Source organism: Lissotriton vulgaris, chromosome 7, assembly GCF_964263255.1.
Source record: "Lissotriton vulgaris chromosome 7, aLisVul1.2, whole genome shotgun sequence".
Taxonomy (NCBI): domain Eukaryota; kingdom Metazoa; phylum Chordata; class Amphibia; order Caudata; family Salamandridae; genus Lissotriton; species Lissotriton vulgaris.
This window is the reverse complement of record NC_141695.1, coordinates 1,145,155,579-1,145,179,807: the sequence shown is the minus strand read 5'-3', so window position 1 is coordinate 1,145,179,807 and position 24,229 is coordinate 1,145,155,579. Positions and strand designations below refer to the sequence as shown.

General features: G+C 43.7%; 1 protein-coding gene across 1 annotated transcript in view; it reads left to right on the top strand.

Moving 5' to 3' along the window:
- Positions 1–16,944: 16,944 nt before the first annotated feature.
- UBTD2 (ubiquitin domain containing 2) overlaps positions 16,945–24,229 on the top strand; it is a 387,402-nt gene continuing 380,117 nt past the window's right edge. The window contains exon 1 of the mRNA XM_086931587.1: positions 16,945–17,166. Within this exon, the coding sequence (XP_086787713.1) occupies positions 17,097–17,166 (70 nt within the window). The 5' untranslated portion in view covers positions 16,945–17,096. The remainder of the gene's footprint in view (positions 17,167–24,229) is intronic.

Here is a 24,229-nt window from a genome sequence, read left to right as displayed (position 1 = left end):
CATCAAGGGAGTGTCACATAGCTTTGTATTTGAGACATGAGGATACTTTTTGCATGGACATAACTTTTAGTGCATAGATAGGTATTTGGGTGTTTTCTTCAGACAGACTTCTATAAAAGGCCAGACTAACTTTTAGGACAATCAGGCAGTGCTCAACGGACTGATCTGACAAATTATGCGTGATGTTCTTTTGCTCTTTGAGGGCCTTTTTATGGTCTGCTGGGCTGGTTTTTACAATTTATGTCCCTGATGTGACCACAAAAAATGCATGCAGCAAGCTCAAATTAATTCAGTCTCCAATAACTTTAAAACACTTAAACAGACTGCCTTTCCAAGTTCAAATTGCCTCAATTTTTAAACATGGGCCACATTTTAGCTATCTAATTCACTAATTAGGGGCACTTCTATTGTTGTCAGGGCCTATTTTCTGTCCCAGACTGACCCTGCTTCTAGATGAATCAGACAGGATCCTGGAAGGCTAGAAACACTCTTAGCTCCTTTGCCCTTTCTTTTCCATTACTTTTATATGTTTATGACCCAATATAGACAAAGACAGATGAATACTATTTACCACTGGAGAGTGAGCTCTGCAAACTCCAGTGGTTCAAGACCAGAGATTTTACAGAATACAAAGAGTTCTGCGAATACAAGGAGTTCTGCGACACCTAGATGTTTGACAGGAGTGGCAGGGCACTTTCTGTGCCCTGCCACCCCCTCATTCTTTGGATGAGCAGCCATTACACCGCAGACTACCTACTACCTATTTCCTGGTGCAAAGGTCCATCCTCCAGCCTAATATTATTAGTTAATAATAAGTGGATCTAAACCTTTTTCTTAGCATGATTCATGGTAAAACAGGTTAAAATAGGAACCAGGTGTTCCAAGGTTACAACGACTCTAAATAAGGGGCTGCCACCCACTTTATGAATTATCAGTGTGGTAAAGGCGCATGCAGGCATTAGAAGGATTGGGGAAAGTGCACCAAAGTAAACAAGGAAAAAGGATTTCTTGTGCAGTGTATACTTCAATATGGATAGAACTGCTCAAGTGAAATTAAAAAGATAAAAAACAATGGACAGCATTCATATATTGGAATGAGGAAGCTCTCAAATTCTGGCAAGAGTCTCAAGTAAGGGGCCTTAAAGATTCTCAGGAAAAGCTAACATATACATTTAGTAGCATTAAGAATAAAATTAGAACCTGTACCTTGGCTTCCATACCTCCCTGTTACTTCTTCTCCCAGGTTACAGAGGAGGACATCCAAGAAGATATAAGCGAGGATCTCTTAGGTATGTTATCCCTACCACGCTCCTCAATGAATATGGAGCACTAGTGAATGCACCAGTAGACACACAGCCAAGTACAGTGCTGCAGGCAGGGCAAGCACAAGTGGATGTATAGTTAGGCAACAGTGCAGCAAACATAGGCCAGTAGCTTAGAGTATAGGTTTTCAGGGCCTTAGCCAATGACCTTGACAACATAATAAAAGGTGAATGACATGTACATCTGCAAAATTTACCGAAACAAAGCTATGATTTTGAATGATGATTATCTTCTGTTAATTTGGAGCATTCTATTGTTTGTCCCCAGAAATGTTTAGCAAGTAGTGGGAACAATCTTGACTCTGAAAGCATGTTACACCAGCGTCACTGATCAACAATGAATATTATTCAAAGACAATTTGAGCGTGCATGGGATCAGTTTCTACTCGAATAACTTTTGGCCAACATATATATCAGCGGTGCATAAAGCACTTTGTGGAACAACATTCATCAAAACACGATACATTTTTAAGACATCTTTCCATGGGGACGGGAAATTATGCCAAGGATGGCAGTTCTCCCCTCAAAGAAACCAGTTACCAGTAAAGACAGACGTTTGCCAAGAATGCCAAATTTAATTCATGGGTGGTTAGCAATTATTCCATTTGTAGCCACAATTCCATTGAGAATGTCCACGATATATCAGGAATAGGCCATGAAATTCCAGGAGTATCAAGAACATATGTCAAGAATAGGCCTCTTATTATGTCGGAGAGAGACAAAAAGTAAGGAGAAAATGACACTCTATATAAAACATGGATGGGCTCCTACTATTATTATTCCAGGGACATCAAGAATTTATCAAGAATGCACACATGGGGCCTGTATGCCATTAGGCCAGAAAGAGACACCACACACCCTCGCCATGCACCCACTCTCTGACCAGATCACCAAGCCATAAACAAAAACATACATGTACTCAAACACCAATTTCCAAGTATAAATATGCACAGCTATCGCAATCAGCAGCCATAGTAAACACTTCTGCCTGATGATTAAAAGAAAAAAACACAGCACAAATGAGGATCCCAGGTCTGTTTGACGATTTAAATGACCAGTGCAACCATATCTATTACAATGTCCTATTTATGTTAAGAACAATTGGATTGGTGCCTGAATAGACGTGACAGCAATTGTTTATTTAGTCACTTTTTCAATGTCTGAGTTGGGTTACCCAATTTATATGGTGTCTCGTTTGTTTCCCACTTATGTTTTTTTTTACCCTACTTCATATTAATTACATATTGTTATTACTTCATCCAATCAATGTAGTCATAGAAACATTTTGACTTCTATGTTTATTTTTACATAATATTCTGTTGGAAGGGACCACCTGTTCCTCTATGAATGATATATTATCAGATGTCACTCACAACTTGATACACTAGTCACAGTGCCAACAAGTTTGAGAAGAATGACAAAATAGCCCACACAGTCAACAGCAGTCATCTTAGCAACGCCTTGGAATACTTTTCCCTAATAACAGTAACACTCACAAGGATGTTGATGGCAACATGGCATTACTTGAAGCAGTTCTAATGGTATTGTATTGTATAGTCGAAATTTGAATTGCTATTAAGTGTTATGAGAATAGTGATGGGCATTATGACCAGACACTTTACTTAAAAAAGGTGCTATTTATCCAGCCTTGACATTTTCTGTAATAAGTGGAAGGGGTATTCTCAGGCGTGGGTCCCGATCAAATGGTGACACCGAAACCAATCTATACCTGACTGATGAGCCCTAATAAGGGTGAAAACCGGTCTTGGGCTGCTTGTTGTCCGGGTCAGGGACGACCTGGTCTGGCTGTTTCGTGACAGACTGTTCCAACTGGAGCATCGCAAGACATATTTCCATATGCCTGGGTCAAAACTGAGGTGGCATGGTGTAAAAAAATAACAATGGATCAGGATGCTGCATTGGAAGTTGCCAGTGGTTGTTATTAATTCGAGCATTCCACTCATCATTTGTTTTGTATATTTCAGTCCAAGACAATTTACAACGTGTACCAAAGATAATGAGGACTGGTAAACCACCTAGACGAGGTTTCGCTGACTTATTTAGAATCTGTCTGACAGACTTTCCAAATTGTCTCCTATTCCCTGAGCATTTCCCTCTGTCATTATATAATTTCAAATTTCCTCATGGGATGGTCCCGTTTCCTCCTGCTTCGATTCCTTGCTTTCTGGGTCCTTTATCAAATGGTGGGACACACATTCTGCATCCTTCTATGGGGCTTGTCTGCTGTGCCATCTGCAATATCTCTAGTACTTGGCTGATTTTCCTTGCTATGTTTTTTTAGTGTGTTGCTCCCTACAGCCTTTGCAGCTTTTGAGAGACTCAGCCACTGTGGGGGTCCTAAGGGTACAACCTCTCTTGGATCCACCTTATGTCTCTGGGACATTATAAAGTGATCACACACATACCCAAAAACGAAGCAAGGTGGTGATCTCCTGTGGACGGAAACAATCACTTTGGTTCCACAGTGAGCATGGATAATGTTTGCTGCACTATAGGACTTACCTTCCCAAAAATGTTTTTTTTTAAATTCATTTTAATGGTATAACTCTTGTAAACATGTGGCCTCATCCTCATTTCAGAGTCAAAAGGTTGAAAGGTAGGCACAGTTCATGAGCTGGGCTCTGAACTATGTAGGCAAAGATTATATAAGTTGTGGAACAGTGGTATATTTTATTTAGCCACTAGCTTACCCGTCGCGCATTGCTGCGATCTCAGAAGAATGGAAATTCAAGGAAACTCGTTATGATAACATTCAATTTACATTGTGTTATTTTTTATTGAAACATAGTCATTTTAATATGGAAAACATTTCAAAGTGTGGCTTGAGCAGTGGTTACTCAATCGGCTTCCAATCTTGATTCTGGTTGCTCTCCTGTCTCATTAGAGCGGGCTTGAGCAGTGCGTAATTGATCGGTGTCCAATCTAGATTCTCGTTCCTCTCCTGTTTCATTTGAGCGGGCTTGAGCAGTGCGTAATCGATCTGTTTCCAATCTTGATTCTTGTTGCTTATTCGTTTGAGAAGAACGGGCTTGAGCAGTGCATACTCGATTGGCTTCCAATCTTGATTCTCTTTGCTCGTTAGTTTGAGAAGAACGGGCTTGAGCAGTTTGTATTCGAACAGCTTCTTATCTTGCTTCCCGTTGCTCGTCTGTTTCTGAAGCTCATAATGCCTTTTTCTTTGTGCTTCAGATGTAGATCGACCAATCGATTTCCGTTTTGGGGGGCATAAATGTCGACGATGCTCGCAAATTTGCTGACAATTTCAGTATTCGAAAGATTATGAGGGCCCTGGGGGGCGATATTTTAAAAAAAATGTATGCCAGAAACCTTTGTGGGAGTGTACTCAACAACTTCCCAAAGTTTCATGGCGATCGGATGAATGGTGTGGTAATGTATAAAGGACAAACAGACAGACAGACCGACATACATTCGTTTTTATATATATAGATAGAACGCATTTAGGAGAGGAAGGGAATGTAGCGAGGATTAATGAACCATAGCTAAACAAAAATGTAACAATTTAATAATAACAGGGATAAACTAGGGTGACCCACCATCCCAGATTTTGCAAGTTTGTTCTGCAGTTGTGGTTCCTGTTCCGCTGTCCACACAGAGATAATGTGAGATTCCCATTGACCTGCTTTGTGGTTCATTACCACTTTTATCCCACTCAAAGGACAAGCAAATCTCAATCTTTCAGCCCTTAATGAGCTGTAAAAGAGGTGCTCTATTAGGATAGGAGGGAGGAGATACAGCACATGATGGGTCCAGCACAAAGCAACGTTATGAGCCGTTCATCTATTGAGATACAAATCAAACCACCTGATGATGAAGACTGTGTAAATTAAATCCATGTGTAGTACTTTCCTGAGAATATGCTCTTGGTTTTTATTTTTTACATAAAGTCTTGTACAAAGTGCTGATATACTGTCAGATCAGTGGACAGAGGCACAAGGGGAGTATGATTTGCCCAGGATCGAAAAGCTGGCTAAAGTTTTCGACACGAGAATGCAGCACACTGCAACTTGCTGCAAAGGCTATAGAACATTGACCACTATATTACATTTTGTTGACTATACCATGAGATCTGGCATGAGACTGAGATTGCCAAGAGCACACATTTTGGCCAAATGGGTGGCTAGGATTAAATACCATGTCTCCAGGTTCCACGCATCCAACTGGTCAAGTAGAACACAAGTGTGATTGCATTGATTCTGATGGGAAGGTCAATGTTGCTGTGCTGCCCTTCTCAGGGAAATGTTGCTGTGTTGTGGGCCCTGCGCAGCTCCTGAATACAGTATTTTCAGCATATTTAGATATCAGTGGTAAAGCTCAGATTAGATGTCAAGGATCCTAATTCCATGGCTAAAATATACCCAGTAGACCAGTTTCTGTGGGCAGTATGTGTGGTTGATAAATTAAGTGTCCTGCAAAGTGATCATGGAAAGTTGGTTACCCAATGTGTCCGACTGTAACACAACTGGTGCTCATTTAAAGCGCTCTAATTCCTTCGGGTCGGGTTATTTAAAACTCTGGGGGAGAAAAAGAAAAAAAAGAACATACCTTAACCAAATGGACTACCAGTCTACCACCCATATATAAAACAAGCCTTTGCAATGCAATAGGTCTCGCATTAGAAAATGTTTGAGCTATTAGCGTTGCTGATAATAATGCAACACCAATAACTGAAACATTTAGTAATGCGAGACCTATTCCATTGCAAATTCTTGTCTATTACAGACATTTTGCAGAGAAATATTGTGTTTATGTTTCATGCAACATCCATAAATAATGTTTCTATTAGATAAAAACAGAACCTCATATTTGAGATATAGGAGGGTGTCACAGAGATTATTTGTATTAATATTAGTGAGCTGCTGCTGTATTACAATATTAAATAGACACCTCACTATTCCTGAAAATATAATGTAGCAGCTTTCGAATCTGAATGAGTGTGCCTGTGCACTGACAGTGACATGCCGAAAAAGAGGGCATGAGAGGACTGAATTGGGACATGTTACTTGACCTCTGGAGTGCAAAACCAGGAAAGTACTGACTGTTGCTTCGTTTTAGATCCGAACTCTGTTTTAAAGGTGATTTACAATCGACTTCTTAGAAAGTTTCTTTGCAGAACATTACCAGCTCAGCATTGCGGTGTTTTTTTGCATGGCACATCTGCAATCAGAAAGTGCCCTGCCCCCCAGGGAGCAGGAGACCACGTACTGAAGGAGTGAATGTGAGACGCTGATTGGTTGAACGGTATTTTGCTTAAAGGGCAGAGCAGTGTGCTTGGGGTCAGATTCTATAAACTGCGCTGGGTGGCACGGTTGTTTGCAACTGTACTTGGTGCGGCTGCTGCCGTTGTGTCCACAGTATGAAGTACTTCACATAGGGTAGACATCGTCTGTGCTAATAATAAGTACCAGCTTATACTGAGCAAACATACTCTTTATTAAGTTGTTTTAAAGGCAGAAATCCTTTGTAATTCATGAATATTCATTATTCTGTAGGAACAAAATAGTATGTTAGAGGAAGAAAGACCTTACCTATATATAATTTGGTAATTGCAGCCTATAAAACAAGCAGCCCTAGGACCTCAGGAACACAAACGTGACTGCTAAATACAAAAACTGGGGTAGAGCTGTGATGAGTCCAGCGAGGAAGGCCACTGGGCATTCAACTCTTACTGCAGTCCATGCACTGCGCCAGTATTACTGTAGCAGTCGTCAAGATATGGTAGTTGAAGAGAGCCGATTACCTCCATCATTTAGAAACAATGAGTGCGGTAGCACGAGCAGACTCAAGCAACCGCAGCACAACAGGACCCTCTAGGAAGTGTAGCAGCCGGGACAGAGAGGTGTAGTAGTTCACAGAAGGATGCAGCAGGTGATAAGTCGTGAGGGCCCCGGGTGAACAGCCTAAATATTGCAGCACAGCAGGGATTATGTTGATACAGTGTAGGTATCAGCAGGGACCCAGGGGATAATACAGCAGTCCAAGGCTCCTATGTCCCAACCCTCCGTTAGGGAGTACTGTCTAGGCAAAATGCATTCATGGGTAGGGCCCAATCGATTCTAGGCTTGTTCAAAGGCAAGTGTGGCACGTCTTTCTTACCCACTGCATTGAGCGCCAGCGACCGTTCACAGGAACACCAGTTCCACGATCACTTCAGCCTGGCTGTGCGCCAGTCACTGGGGTGTGTGCCACTGTAAACAGTACAACAACTCCAGAGGCAAGAGTCACTCAGAGTGAGTGTCGCTCTTGTGCAGGACCCTTCAGGCAGCCCCCGTGTCCAGTTAGCAATGTCAGGGAGACCCACCTATCACACACCCGGAAGCTCCAATGGCAGCCCCCTCAGTCCATGAAGCTGCGCCCCTCTGTAGGTCTCATGGGGGCAGACAAAGCAACTCCGCTATCTAGCGCACCTCCCCTCAAGGCTTTCCTGGCCACTGAACGGCATTCCACTGTTGAGATAGACGCCAGGTCCTCCGCTACTCTGCCTAGGAAGTCAGCAACGCAATGCAGTAATCCTGCCACGCCAGCCGCAGGCCGGCCCCCGGCACAATCAACCGCAGCCCTGCACATTTGATAAACAGAGCCCAGACAGGAGAGAGACGTTTTGCGCCGGAGACACACTCGACCCCGTCTTCTCATCCAACAAGGACATCACCTTCAGCCACGCCACCGGACTCCACTGGACGGACCACAGCTGCGTCCACTTCAGCTTCAGAAGGACCACGATCCACCACCACCAGCAACAGGTTGCACGCAGAAGCTGGAACAAGATCACAGCCGACCAGCTCGCAACTTCCCTGAGCAAAAACCCACCCACCAGAGCAACAAACCCCAGCCAGGCCGCCAACAACCTCACGAAGTGGATCAGCGACTGCGCAGACGACCTCGCCCCCCTGAGGACCCCGCCTAGCAGACCCGGCAGCAAGAAAGCCCCATGGTTCACCGACGAACTCAAGAGCTCCAAGAAGAACTGCCGAGTCCTCGAGAGAACCTGGCGCAGAGACCCAACACCGGACAACATGACTGCCCTCAAGCTCGCCACCCGAAAACACCACCATCTCATCCACGCAACCAAGAAAACTGCATTCAAGGAACGACTGGACAACAACGCACACAACAGAAAGGAACACTTCAATATCGTTAAAGAGCTCTCCAACCCCAACGCCGGAAACAACGACATCACCCCTTCGCAAGAGCTCTGCAACTCCCTCGCCTCCTACTTCCACAACAAGATCGCGGACATACACAAAAGCTTCAGCACTCAACCGACGCACGCCACGACTGAACCACCGCCCCCCACCACCACCACCACCCTCCGCGCCTGGACCCCAATCAGCAACGAAGCACCGTCCGCACAATGAACTCCATCCACTCCGGATCCCCGACCGACCCCTGCCCTCACCACGTCTTCAACAAAGCCGACGCTGTCATCGCACCCCACCTGCGGGACATCATCAACACCTCCTTCGACACCGCTACCTTCCCAGAGAGCTGGAAGCACGCCGAACTCAGCGCTCTACTACAGAAGCCATCAGCCGACCCCACCGACTTCAAGAACTACCGCCCCATCTCGCTGCTCCCGTTCCCTGCAAAAGTCATCGAGAAGACCGTCAACAAGCAGCTGGCCGCCTTCCTCGAGACGAACGGATCCCTCGACCTCTCGCAGTCTGACTTCCGAGCCAACCACAGCACCGAGACCGCCCTGATCGCAGCTACCGATGACATCCGAGCACTGCTTGACAACGGAGAAACAGCAGCCCTCATCTTCCTAGACCTCTCCGTGGCCTTCGACACTGTCTGCCACCGTACACTAGCGCAGCGACTCAGCAACGTAGGAATCCAGGAGAAGGCACTGGAGTGGATCATCTCCTTCCTCGCCGGAAGGACACAGAGAGTTCGCCTCCTCCCGTTCAGATCTGAAGCCACCGAAGTCATCTGCGGCGTTCCTCAAGGCTCCTCTCTCAGTCCAACCCTCTTCAACGTCTACATGAGCCCCCTCGCAGACATCGCACGCCAGCACAACCTCAACATCATCTACTACGCCGACGACACCCAGCTGATCCTCTCCCTCACCAACGACCCTGCCACCGCCAGAGCCAACCTTCACGAAGGGATGAAAGAGGTAGCCGAATGGATGAAGAACAGTCGCCTGAAACTGAACTCGGACAAGACGGAAGTCCTCATCCTGGGATCCTCACCCTCTGCCTGGGATGACTCCTGGTGGCCCCCCGCCCTAGGCAGCGCACCCAAACCAACAGACCACGCACGCAACCTGGGCTTCATCCTGGACTCCTCCCTCTCCATGACCAGACAAGTCAACGCCGTCTCCTCGTCGTGCTTCAACATCCTGCGCATGCTATGTAAGATCTTCCGGTGGATCCCCACCGAGACCAGGAAGACGGTCACCCAGGCCCTCGTCACCAGCCGTCTGGACTACGGCAACTCCCTCTACGCCGGAACCACCGCCAAACTCCAGAAGAGACTCCAGTGGATCCAGAACGCCTCAGCAAGACTCATCCTGGACATCCCCCGTCGCAGCCACATCTCCGGACACCTGAGAGATCTGCACTGGCTCCCGGTCATCAAGAGAATCACCTTCCGTCTCCTCACCCACGCACAAAAAGCCCTACACAACCAAGGCCCAGGATACCTCAACAGCCGCCTCAACTTCTACGCTCCCAAACGCCAGCTTCGATCGACCGGCCACGCCCTTGCCGCCGTCCCCCGCATCCGAAGAGCCACCACAGGGGGACGGTCCTTCTCCTACCTCGCCGCCAAGACAAGGAACTCCCTCCCGACCCACCTCCGCCTGACCCAGGACCACCTCGCCTTCAGGAAGCAACTCAAGACCTGGCTGTTCGAGCAGTAGCGGACCCCCTCCCCGAGCGCCTTGAGACCCTCTGGGTGAGTAGTGCGCTATATAAATGCTTTGATTGATTGATTGATTGATTTAAATTGGGTATCAGTTTGTGTCTTAACTAACAGGATGTACTCCCAAAAATCAAACTAATTATGAGACGCATTTATCTTTACCAAATGCTAGATGGAGAGGATTCATGCATTCATTTACCTGTATTTAGTCATTTTACAGAAGGGAATGAAGTGTCCTTACCAAAAATGGCAAAGTGAACCTGCGTTCAAATGCTTTCGGGACTAGCTTCCGGTTCACCACAAAGGAAATGACGAACTCCGTTGAAAAATGTTAACTACGTTCTCCACAGCAAGAAGGAACTGCTAAATGAAATATGCCATACTGAACAAAACTAAAAACAGCCATTTGTAAGGCGTGCTGTAATAAAAGATTATCCGAAGGCAGACGTTGTAGATTGCAGTCTTCTTTTATTGTAGTTAAAGCAACACCCACAGGTATGTGCTGCCGCTCGACTCCAGGACTCCGGGCAACTGACTAACGTTGACCGGAGTGCTAGAACCGAACGGAGCCATGGAACAGTATACAAACAATAACAGAGAGTGTTCCCTCGTGCTGAGTACAGCACGAGGGAAAGAAGCATATACTACAACTTCTCCCTCTTCACAACATTTGAAAGTAGAAAGCAAAAGAATAAAAACATGTGACAAAAAGAAAAGAAAACAAGAGCATATCATCCTAAAACATAATCATTAAACCTGACAGGTAACTTCCTACATCGAACAGATAAACCAGAAGTTTGACGTGGGACTTCTCCTTCTACCTCAGAAACAATGGAGGAAGGAGAGGAACTTGACAGTGACTCTGATGGATCAGAAAAAGAACTCAAGGAAGAGGAATCAGTAGAAAAAGGCACATCTAACCAAAAAGACCAGTCACACTGATCAAACTGCTCCTTTGTTAGATTCAATAAAGAGTGAGCTTGTGAAATGGTCAAGTGGACTAAAGCTCTTTTATTCCACCATCCTCTACTGCCAAGTAAAGCAGAAGCTTTACTAACAGAAGTAACTTGGACTGGGGTAGAGAATTTGGAGAGACCTTTAGAAACTCTTCTTGGGTTTTTGATAAGAACCCAATCACCGATTTTTAAATCAGTTGAATTGAAGCATTTACCCAAATCATGTTTTTCTTTCATGAGAGTCTGCTTTTGTAAAACTCTATTAGACAAATTAACATCACCAGGTTCATGGACTTGGGTTACAACATTCTTCTGAGACAACCACTTGGGGCACAATTTGGTATGAACGTTCCTATTTCTCAACAAAGAAAAAGGGGACATACCAGTTGTACTATGAGGAGAAATATTGTAGGACCAGAACTTTTCCTCAAGAAAATTCTTGACGTCATTGTGAGAGGAAATGGCTGTTTGAATAGCATCTTTGAGAAGTCTATTAGCCCGTTTAACCAAACCGTTTGAAGTGGGTGAGTAAAGGGCCACTTTAAAATGAACGACATCATGTTCCAGTAAAAATGAGGTAAATTTTTCGGTTATGAAATGGGAACCATTATCATTGAACTACCTTCAATAATAAAAATTATTTTCAAAAATTTGATGGCATTGGCAGAAGAAGGGGAATCACAAAACATGTGATACAACCATTTTGAGTGATAGCCAATTAGAACAATGACGTATTTCATTTCGAGGGGAAGGGCATCAAATGGGCCAGAAAAATCCAAGCCAACCTTTTCCCACGGTTTATCCGGAAAAGGAACAGGATGAAGAGGAGTATTCATAAGTTTCCATTTCTTATCCGAAAGTAAGCATTCAATGCAGGAATCAATGAAAAATTTCACCTGAGACTCGATGGAAGGCCACCAATAATGGGATTTGATAAGTTGAGACGTTTTGGTGATGCCAAGATGGCCTTGGTGTGCAAACTTAATGATATCAGGACTGATATCTGAAGGGGGAACAAAAACATCATGTCTCATTATTAAATTGTTAACTAAAGAAAGTTCAGAAGAAATCATAGCAAACGCTTTTAACTCATTAGGCAGTTTCCTATTCTCAGGCCAGCCTTTGGAAATATACTGCGCAACTAATTTTAAGTTATGATCATTTTCGAAAGCTTTGGACTACGATTCTTCTGTGATGCCTGGACAAAACTTTGTCGCATCAAGAGTGGCAACTACACACTCGATGTCACCAATTTCTTGTAAATTAGAATAATCATTAAGCGACATGCGAGATAAGCAGTCAGCGCGAAAGTTCTTGCCACCAGAAATGTGCTTTATATTGAAATGGAACTCATGTAATTTTGATAAGAGTCTGACAAGTCTTGAAGAAGCTCTCCCTAGACCATCACCATTGAGGAGCTGAGTGAGGGGCTTGTGATCAGTATACAAATCAAATTCTCGTCCCCATATATAATTTTTGAACTTCTCAATGGCCCATACGCAAGCCAAGGACTCTCGCTCGATAGTGCTATAGTGTGTTTCGGAGTCTTTGAGTCTTCTGGAAGAAAAAGCAACTGTGTGCTCCTTTCCTGAGACCCACTGTCCCAAAAAAGCACCTAAGCCCGTCAAGCTAGCGTCAACCATAATGAAACATTTAGCAGAATCTTGAAAAGGATGTAATGCAGGTGCTTCAACAATCATGTTCTTGATGTGAGCAAAAGAGGCGTCAATTTCTTCTGACCAAACAAATTTTGAACCTTTGCGAAGCAAGGAACGAAGAGGTTCAACAATTTGAGCGTAGCCTTTGACAAAACGGGCATAATACTCTGCTAAACCCAGGAAGGAGCGAAGGGAATCCTTGTCTTAGGGAGGAGAAGCATGAGTGATGGCCTCAATAAGAGAGGACTTTGGTTTTATGCCTTCGGGAGTTATAGTGTGACCTAAGTAATCCAAAGACTGAGAGCCAAACTTACATTTGTCAGCTCTGACCGTCATGCTTGATTCGTTAAGTTTGCTTAAAACAGAAGTCAGATGTGACAAATGCGAATTCCAATCAGGAGAAAAGACCAAAATGTCATGCTGGTAGGCTTGTACACCAGGAATAGACTCAAAGAGATGATCCATTATTTTTTGAAAGACACTAGCAGCGCTGGCTAACCCAAAGGGAAGTTTCAAATATTTATAAACTCCAAATGGAGTCACAAATGTGGTCAGATCCTGAGAGGCCTCAGTGAGAGACACCTGATGGTATGCCGAACGCAAATCAATTAAAGAAAAATATTTTGCACCGCCCAGATTGGCCAGGAGATCATGAATTTTAGGGAGGGGGTGGCAATCAACCAAAATATTTTTGTTTAATGTGCGTAAGTCGGCACATAGCCTGACCTCGCCATTCTTTATGCGTACAATAACAATCGGCGAAACCCATTCAGAAGAGTCTGAAGGTGCAATGATACCATCATTTCTAAGAGAAGTGAGTACAGACTTAAGTTCGTCCCTAGCGCTAATGGGAACAGGGCGGACTTTATGAACTATGGGCTGGGCAGAAGCTTTCAATTTGATCTCATGTCGAAAACCTTTGACAGTACCTGGTTGGTTAGAAAAAACTTTAGGAAATTTGTCCAAAATTTGTTTGATGTCAGACTCATGATCATTGACGAGGAGACATTCGGAAACAAAAGGTGGAGCAGGAGAGTAACCCTCCGGAGGATCACCAACTCTAATGGGATCATCAGAACCAGGCACTAAGAAAAGACCCATTTTGGCGAGATCTTGCCATCCAACAATATTGCGACCATTAATGGCAACGTAAATTTTGGTAATAATAGATCTGTTAAAGCATTCTAACCTATAGTTAAAATAACCAAGCATGATAATGTCAAATTCACAGAATGTTTTAGGACTGAGGTCAGATTCAATCAAAGAAATGGAGTTATTCCATTTTTCACGAAATAATACATCGTTCAAAATGGTTATTGGAGATCCGGAATCTGCCATTACCAAAATTTCAATGTCACCAAAAAGAGCAGAACAGAAAGGACCTTTAACCAATTTGGGAGCATGAATGTAATTGCATTGGATAGAAACCACCATATCTTGAAATTCATCAATACAATCGTCCATATCAGGACAAACAATGTTATTAACAGAAGGTTTGTTTGACCTTTTGACCGATCTGCAAAGACCTTGAAAATGTCCTATTTTTTTTACATAAAACACATATTTTGCCAAGAGCAGGACAAGTAGGATTGTTGCCAATATGAGACTTAGAACCGCACCTGTAACAAAAGGGGTTAGGTTTTTTGGGCAATTGTTTAAAAGACTTATTCACATTAACAGTATTAACAGAACTAGAATTATCAACCGAAGAAGAATGAAACGAAGTATGAGGTTGATCTTTCTGAAGAGCATTAGATGTTGTAATGGACCTTTCAATGCTCTTAGCAATGTCAATGGTCTCTTGCAGTGTAGGCTTCTTACAACTCAACAGGCGTTGTTGAATCTTTTTGGAATTGCAAGCGAAAACAAATTGATCCCGGATGTATACGTCAGGATTAGATTTGAATTCGCAAGTGGAAGCTAAAATTCTTAACTGGGCAATGTACTCTTCAATGGATTCATCCTCACGTTGTCTTCTTTTAAAGAAGTTATGTCTTTCGAGCATTTCATTTGGTTCTTCACCATAATGACGAGCTAAGCGAGACAAAGCTTCCTTATATTCATCCCAGTGATCACCTGCCTCACCAGAGGGAGCAGGGGATCTAGGAAGATTTTCAAAGACATTCTGTGCAGCAACTCCTAAGCAACCATATAAAATAGCGACTTTTCTTTCAGGAGAGAACTTGACTGCATCAATTGCAACAATATGATTAGCAAAAGCTCTAACCCACTGACGCCAAGGAATAGTAGGTTTCCCAGGAAGTTGAAGAAAGGGTGGAGGTTGAGCAAATTGTTGAGAAGAAGCCATTTAAAATGAGTTATTTCACAGTCACAGCAAAATTGAATAAAATGACGTAAGGAAAATAATTAAAACAATGACATGTGCCCAATAAATGAAAGGAAAATTAAACAAATTAAAATTTTGAGCAAAACTGAGATGCAGGCAGTGGTGTGCCTGTCACCGAAAGAAACACACTTCAAAATGAAGAAATTAATTTTGTCATATAAATGAGTGTAAATAGAACCATGAAAATACCAGTATCTGAGTTTCCAAATGACGAAGAAATGTCAGCAAAACGAAGCAGAGATTGAAATCCGGTGTAAATTTCAAATGAGCCGACTCCGTGTGAGCGTCTAGCGCAGAGCGCGTAGTTGTAGCTAGGCAACCAGCAAAGATGGCCGCCCTGCGTGTGCGTGTTGACGGAGAGGCGTAGGTAAGGTCAAATTCAGCTACGTTGAATGCGCGTCAGAATGGGTGATGACGCCTTGAGACCCTCTGGGTATGTAGCGCGCTATATAAATCTCTTGACTTGACTTGACTTGACATGACGCGCAAGGAATGCTGAATACTCACGGGCTCAGAGGCTCGAGACGAACCGTCACCGTCGAAGAAATGTCGAGTTTGCGAGGAAATCCCCAGGAAACAGGCAAAATGCAGACTGACGAAGACTGGAAAGCAGGGCAGTTTAACAAAGGTTTTAAGGTAAAGCGCCTGAAGGGAGTTGAGTGGGCGAGCTGGAAAAGTCGGCCGAGTATCTTCCTGGTGGGTGTTTGGAAGAGGTTCAGGACCCGCTCTTCGCCAAATGTAATAAAAGATTATCCGAAGGCAGACGTTGTAGATTGCAGTCTTCTTTTATTGTAGTTAAAGCAACACCCACAGGTATGTGCTGCCGCTCGACTCCAGGACTCCGGGCAACTGACTAACGTTGACCGGAGTGCTAGAACCGAACGGAGCCATGGAACAGTATACAAACAATAACATAGAGTGTTCCCAAGTGCTGAGTACAGCACGAGGGAAAGAAGCATATACTACACGTGCCAAAAGGGGGATTCAAAACAGGCCAGTGAAAACAAGCGGCACTGAAAGTGATCGCGAAAGCGATCGCTATTGTAAAAAAAAAATACACGCCCGCGAGTGGTGCACAGGCGTGCGCCACTGCAAGCCATATGTCTTCAATTATCGCGCCCGTATCTGGGCACGATAACTGAAAACATATGGGCTTTGGTGCGCGTAACAGACACCAATAGGCCGTGGGCGGAGCAATGCGCCCACCTTTGGCCTATTGCGTGCTCTGTTAAAAAAAAAAACACGCACTGAAAGCCCAATAACAGAAGAGCAAACTAAACACACACACACGAGCGTGTACAATTCCAGGGTCTATTCCAGAACCCCGGACAAGGGGTTCTGAAATGGGCTAGCGGCTAGGCGTGAGACCTAAAAACTGGTCTGTAACAATAAATTACTTTCGAAGCAACTAGGGATAACTATCATCTCCATTACGTCTATTCACAAAGACTACAAATGTATCAAAAAGTAACTATTCGGTAAATACTGCACAGATGAGGTTCACATCGAGCATAGAATACGTTTGGACTGGCAGCCATATTGGAGTCAGTCAAAAAACATCCTTAATTTATGAACGTACCACTAGAGGGCCCCCAAATCAAGTGAAAGCTGAATAAAACAATGACGTTTTCCGTATCTAACATGTTTGCTGGTCATGGCGTTGCGCCGCCGCGCGAACGTCGTACATGCGCATTAAAATGTGTTTAAGGCAAATGCCTCTATGAGCAATACACCGCCCCTAAGTCTCCTCTTTGTTTCCATGTTACTTGGGAGCGTAGCGCGCGACCGAAGAAAGGAGGTCGCGCGCCTGTCAGGGACCTGGAGGAGGAGTGCTGTGCGCAAGCGCCGTTCTCCCCGCCTGTGAGCGGAGCGAGCGGAGGCGGTGGCCGCGGGGTCCCTGGAACCCATGGGAGGCTGCGTGGGTTCCCAGCACGAGTCCGCGGGTAGCCTGACCGAAAACTCTGAAGGCACCGGAGGTGAGGGGAGGGAGCATGGGAGTGATGCGAAGAGGGTAAAAAAGTGGGTACAGTTTAGGGACTGTTGTGCATTCTACCAATTGCTGATGTATGTTGCCTCCCCATCCCAGGAGCTGGTTTAGAGCCTTTTCCTTTTAAACCCCCGACACTGCCTCTTCTTTTTGAGATTGTCATTGTGGCCCCTGGAGCATGCCATTGGTCCCTCTGCAGCTTGCTATTCAGCCCCTAGAGCATGCCATTGGCCCTTCATCAGCTTGCTATTCACCCCTCGGAGCATGCCATTGGCCCCTCAGCAGCTTGCTATTTACCCCCGGAGCCTGTCATTCAGCCCCGGAGCCTGTCAGTGACTCCATATTCGACATCCCAGTTTGTCACTGGCCCTCTTAGCTTTACATGATACTAATACGGTATTAACATTCCACTGGCCTCTCAGCATTGCCGATTCCTTCTCTGTGCCTGTTATTAAACCCTCCGTTCTCCCTGCCATTGAGTTTTGCCTTCTGTCATCATCTTACCCACGCTTCCTTCTCTTTCTAGAAACAATCTTTCAAGCCTTTCAATGAATCCTGTCATTGACTTCTTTGACTCTTTCTCCTTTACTGTCTCTGGCCCCTGCCTTGAGCTTGTAACTCACCGTCCCTCACAAATAAGTGGCTAAAACGCACTTGTCACCAGGCTGTCTCTGCATATAGATCACCATTCGTTTAAGGCTTCCTTTTGCACCCTTCATCAGCTTCTTTCTTGATGAAATTCGGGAATGGTCTCAAAAGAACCCAACATCTTCACGTTTCCCTACCTTCGTAAGCTGTGGCCATTCCGCCCAAGCCTCAACCCACATCCCACATTGATTCTTTGTATTTCAGAAATTGGGGAAAGAAAGGTATCTAGTTTATCGCTAAAATGCTTTGTTTTATTAGTAAAACAATTACAAGTTTACCTTCTAGTCTCACCAGAGTAATTATTTCAAGAGGACAGTTGCTATTTAGAAGAAACTCAAAACACTTCCCCTCCCTTTGTAATGCTTGTAGTTTGGAGTCTAAGGTATTCATTAGCACGTCACTTACATAGTAAATCTGCAACCCGGGATAATATTCTGAAAAAGTATTTCGTGTTTGTTAGTCTTTTCAAAATGTGAACATAGGCAATCAGATGCTAAGTACATGTTTTAAAACACAGTTGGGTTGCGCAAAACTATAAAGGAACGTTTTATTGCAAGAACTACAAATAGTAGGTCTGTTTGTATTACATATGTTCTATAAAAACTATTGTGGGTGGTATAAAGGATACCGTTAATAAAATATTGTTCTTGGGTAACAAATAATTGTTGGTGAAACATATTTTGTGTAGTATTTATTGAATGTGTATTTTTGTTTTCGTTAAGAAACCTGTATATTTTCAATAGTAATGAGAAACCTGTATATTTTCAAATGTAATGAGACTCTTTATAAATCAGTGTTAAAATTCTGAAATAGCTAGGTAATTTTGCCATAAGAAGTGCCATAATTCTGAAATGCTACATAATTTGCCTTCCGTTGCTACATAAATGTCTTTGCCCTTCCACACAGGGTTTTTCTCATTTGCGTCACAATTTCAGTGTCCCATACTTATTCTTGGCTTCAGTGTGATGTACTTTTTAATTACGAGGTGTAAGCCTTGCTTACCAGGGCTTTGAAAATCAGGCCATTACTGTTTAATATTTGTTGTCAGATTGAATTGGACATTTCTGGAACTCTAGAAAGCAATGAAATCTTTTGCCCTGGTTTTTGCATAGTTACTCATCACAGTCCGTAATATGAAGGTTTGTGGTTTGGTATCTAGGTGGTAATCATATCTGACTCGTATGTACTTAATACTTTCTTTTCCGTCGTCTTTGGTTCATAAGCTAGCATACTTGTTTACTGATATGGTTTTCTCAGATCCTCCAGAAATGTCTAGGGTAAACTGCATACAATGGTACCTTCAGAGCACGTGTCTAGGGATTTGTTGGTTGTATTAATATATTCATTGATGTGAAATATAAATTACATCCTCTTAAGAGTCTATTAAACCCATCTGACCATCATCTAGTTATCGCCAAGCCCTAACACGAGATACATTTCAGCTAATGTGATAGTCCATCAAAGTTTTACTTTTTCCTTATTTAGTAAACAAAAAGGCCAACATTCAGTAGCTTTGTGTAAAAGTAAGAGCAAGTGATGGTTAAATAAGAGACGGATTCCCCTTTGGCAGCAATAACTTGAAATGAGCTTTTTTTTTTTTTTGCAACACTTGGGAGGAGGAACTTTGGCCCATTCCTGATTACAAAAGTGTTAATGCTTGAAAACGTTGTCCCATGCACAGCTCTTTTTGGTCCCACCACAGTATCTTAATAGGGTTTTGGTCTTGACTTTGACTTGGCCTTTCTAATTACTTTTTGTTTTTTAGCCATGCAGTCACAGATTTACTGTGTTTTGAATCACTTTGTAGCATATCCACTTGCATCTCTCATTTAGCTGTCCGATGGATAACCTCATGTTTTGTTATATAATGTTGATTTGTATTGCACACTAATCACCTAAGACAGTATCCAGGCTCTCGAGTAGGTGTGTTGTCCCTAAGCTGCTTGTATGGAGAGCCAGGTCTTCGTAGGTGTGTCGTCCCTAAGTTGCTTGTATGGAGAGCCAGGTCTTCTGCTTCTTGCGCAACTCAAGAAGTGAGGAGGAGGCTCTGATGTGTTGAGAGAATCTGTTCCATGTCTTGGGTGCCATAAAGGAGAACGAGCAACTTCTAGTTTTGTTTTTGTGGATGAGGGGAGTGTCAGAGGGAGGCAGAGTGTATATGTCTCGTTGGTTGTTGAAAGTGTATGAGGTTCAGGTATTCTGGTCCTGTGTTGTGTACGGCTTGGTATGTTTGAGTGTAGTTTTGAATTGTCTGCGCTTGTGAATGGGCAGCCAGTGAACTTTTCTGAGGTGTGTTGTGTGTTGAGGTTGCGGTGTGTGTTACAGCGGTGTTCTAGATGGTCTGTGAAGGAGTTATTTGGAGATTCCGGTATAGAGTGTGTTGCCGTAATCCAGCCTGTTGGTGATGACATCTTGCATGACTGACTAACTGGTGTTCTTTGGCAACCGTATGAAGATCTTTCGCAGCATGCGTAGGATGTGGAAGCAGGAGGTGCATGCTGCATTAACTTGAGCAGTAATGTTGAGCTTGTAATCTAGGATGATCCCTAGATTTCTTGCATGATCTGTGGATGTGAGATTTAGTCCTAGCTTCAATAGCTACCAGGTGAAGTTCCATAAGGAGGTCGTGTTGCCGAAGACTAGTACTACCGTCTTGTCGGAGTTGATCTCCAGTCAGTTGGTTTGCATCCAGTCTGCTACCATTGTCATGCAGTTGAGGTTGGTCTTGGTGGCGGTTGTATTACCTGTCAAAGAGAGGAGGAGTTGGGTGTCATCAGTGTAGGAGATGACGGTTATGTCTTGTGATCACATGATAGTGATGTCATGTATATGTTGAAAAGGGTGTACCTGAGGGAAGATCCATGTGGAACTCCTCATATCAGTTTCTTGACCTCACTTGTGAAGGGTGGCAGCCTAACCCTTTGTGTCTTCCCGTGAGGGAGGAACAGATCCATCTTAGAGCAAATCCTTGTATGCCAATCTCATAGATTCTTCATATGAGGGTGTTGTGGGAGACTGTGTTGAATGCAGCGGAGAGGTAGAGCAGGATGAGGGCTGCTGCATCTCCTCTGTCCAGGATGATTTGAATTTCATCAGTGCAGCTACAACTGCTGTTTCCGTGCTGTTCTTCTGAATCTGATTTGAGTGTTGTCTAGAAGATGGTGAAGTTCGAGGTGGGTTGTGAGTTGCTTGCTGATGGACTTCTCAATCACTTTGGCTGGAAAAGGAGATAGTTTGGAAGGTGCTCAGTTGATTCACGTCTGCTTTGAGCTTCTTGAGGAGGGCGTTGATTTCTGCAAGTTTCTATTCATCCAGGAAAGAGGCAGACGCGTTAGAGGTGCAGATGTGTGTTAGGGTGTTGCTAATTGGTGATGTGCCCAGGTTGTAGATGTGGTGAACGTATGGGTCCATTGGGGCCCCTGAGTTGCTATTCCACATTATTGTCGCTGTGTTGTTTCTGGTCATGGTTGGTGGTTGGTAGATTAACCATGTTGGTGTAAAGTTGCTGTAGATGTTTAAGATTTTGCTGTGGATTTTGCTTTTCTTCTTGAAACTGCTGGTGTAGAGAGGAATTCATGGTGAGCTTACTGTTTGAGTGGCAGACAGGTCCTGTGGCTGCAGAGCAGACCGCAACCATCACCCCTCATCTACTGTGCTTGATGTTTGGAATGAGTTTCTTGCGGTGATATGTGGGGTTTAATTTTTTCTAAACCTGCCATTGTACATTACAACCAAAAAACTCCACTTTTAACTCATCTTTCCAGAGGGCATTGCTACTAATGTCTTGCGGTTCATTTAGGTACTGTTTCATAAAGTTAAGTAATGCAGCAATCTTCTTTTTAGGGATAAAAGGATTTCCTAGCTTTGCTTAGTCAAAAGCTATATCTGTTCTTCACTCTGTTCCAAATGACAAAACAATAAAATCTTACATATGGAACTAACAGCTGTCTGTACAACCCTGGATGTAGCTTTGGGGTACTTTGCAATCTCTAGATACACCCCTCTCGATACCCTATGGTGTATGTTGATGTTCTGCCCCTCCTAGGTAGATTTGTAACTATTTTTAAGTTCATCCATTTTGTAAATAATTTTTCACTGTGAAATGGTGGACTTCAGGTTTTTGAAAATGGTTTAACACTTTGCAGACGGATGAACAGCAACAATTCCTTCCTAATACTGTCACAGATCTTTCAGCCTAGGTACACTGTGTTATCACAAACTAGAATGCTACAAAACTATTGTGCAAAGTTTCTAAGTTTATATGCAACTGGTAGCACCTTTTTAGTGGTCGAGTAATAGTGGAATCTGTTTCTGATTACATTGTTAACTGATAAACAAGCAAAAGCAGTCACAAACGTTTTCACATCCGGCTTCAGCATGTTGGTTCATTTTTTGTTTAATAAACAAAGCCAAATTGTAACTTTGTATGGTCACAAGTTAGGCTTGGCTACTGTTTGCGAGGCCAAGGTGAAGTTCAGATATTCCTTTTAATATGTAAAGCTATATAGTCTTAAGAAAGCACACTTTTTTTCTCGTCACTGTAAATGTATGGATGTTTTTTTTTGTATTTAATATGAGCTACATTAAGACATCTTAAGTATTTTTGTGGGCCTTAAGATTTCTTTTGCATTTACTTTAAAAATGTCCTTGTTAGGTCTTGCCTGAGATAGAGGTTTGCTAGCGCTTTTGACAAGTTTGTGGAAAAAAAAAGTCTGAAAAGGGGCTTTTAGCAAACCCATTAGTTACCATTGTTTGGTTTCTTTGTCCATCTTATTTTCTTCTTTTTCACTGGTGCTTGCCCGCTGTCTTTCTTTTCCTCTGTGTCCCGCCCCCCGAGACATCAATCAAATACTTATTGAAATCACCCATACCTCCATTTACCTACCCCCTGAAGCGTAAATTCACCCTCACCTCCATTTACCTCTACACACCCCTGAACCGTATATTCACTTTCGCCTCCCTTTACCTCTACCTACCCGTAAACATAAAATCGTCTTACCTTCCTTTAAACCCACCCACTCGTTGACTGTAAAATTACCCTTTTATTCCATTACCTATACCACCACTACCTCCCTTTATCTCTACCCCCCTTGTACCGCAAGTCACCTTCATCTCCCTTTACCCACCCTGTGCCCTCAAGTCACACTCTCTCCCCTTTACCTCCACCCACCCGAACCCTCAAGGCACCCATCTCCTCACTTTACCTTTACCCACCCCTGAATTCTCAAGTCCGCCTCACTTCCCTTTACCACAACCCATCCCTAAATCCTAAAATCACTTTTTAAAAATAATATAAAAAGTATGTTATTTCAAACAAATACCTGCATGGTAAAATACTGTGTTACAGAACTTGAGCGGTAAAGGCTGTTTCCACTCGGATAGGACACATCACCATCCTCTTTGGTAAACACTTTCCTGCCTTTTCGCTAGTGCGCATAAATGCTTTTGCGGTTCTGTCAGTTGTTTTATGCCCTTCAGTATGTTTGACAGACTTCTTAGCCTTTATGACAGTTTCCTCCTGCCATCCCTTCATACCCTATACTTTAGGTGTTGCTTGCTAGATATTTTGTTTGCTTACAGGGCGCTTGGAGCCCTCCCAATACTTACCATTGGTTGGCTTAATCGTTACTCTTATTACCTTGCTTCTCATTGCCAGTGAGTGCCGGCTTCACTTCCTCTTTGTGTGCTTGACCCTACCCTGTAGCATGATCCAAGTACTGATTCCATTGCCCAGTGTCCTTCCGCTTACAGAGGTACCTTTTTGATTTTTTTACTTGCACCAAATCAACACTTCTACCTCTGTCCTGCAAAGAGAACCTCCCCTCCACCCGCAAGATTGCAAAAATGCTTATTGCTCTTGTTTTTTTTGTCAGAACTACTTCCCCCTCATCCCACTTCACCTACAGTTGGCCTGTCATAGAGCCCCCCCTTCCCATTCTGCTCATTGACTCTTCTGAGCCTAAGACCGACTACATTTCCCTCAGCCTCTCTGTCCCAGCACTTAATCTTGTTCTTCATTCCTGCCTCACCCCTTAATCTTCACTCCTCCACACTTTCTAGGCCCTTTGTGTCCCCATCTCGGGAATGCTAACTAGCAAAACTCCTCCCATTTGCAGTATTCATCCGAACCCTAGTGCAGTCCTGTTACCTCTCCTGTTGGTAAGCTAGTGATCACTTGCCTCCATTGACCTGTCACTGCCTCTTTCCATAGCATGCATCATTGTTAGACCCGCCCTATGCTTTGATGACTTCAATCTCTCCTGGCGGTTTCTGAACTGTTCCTTAAGGCCCTCTTACTGACCTGTTATAATGCCATCTCCCATCTTGTCATTTTCTTCCTCAAACTGTCACATATTTTAGTTATAATAGAATCCTAACATCGGTCAAAAGATAAGAGTTTAATG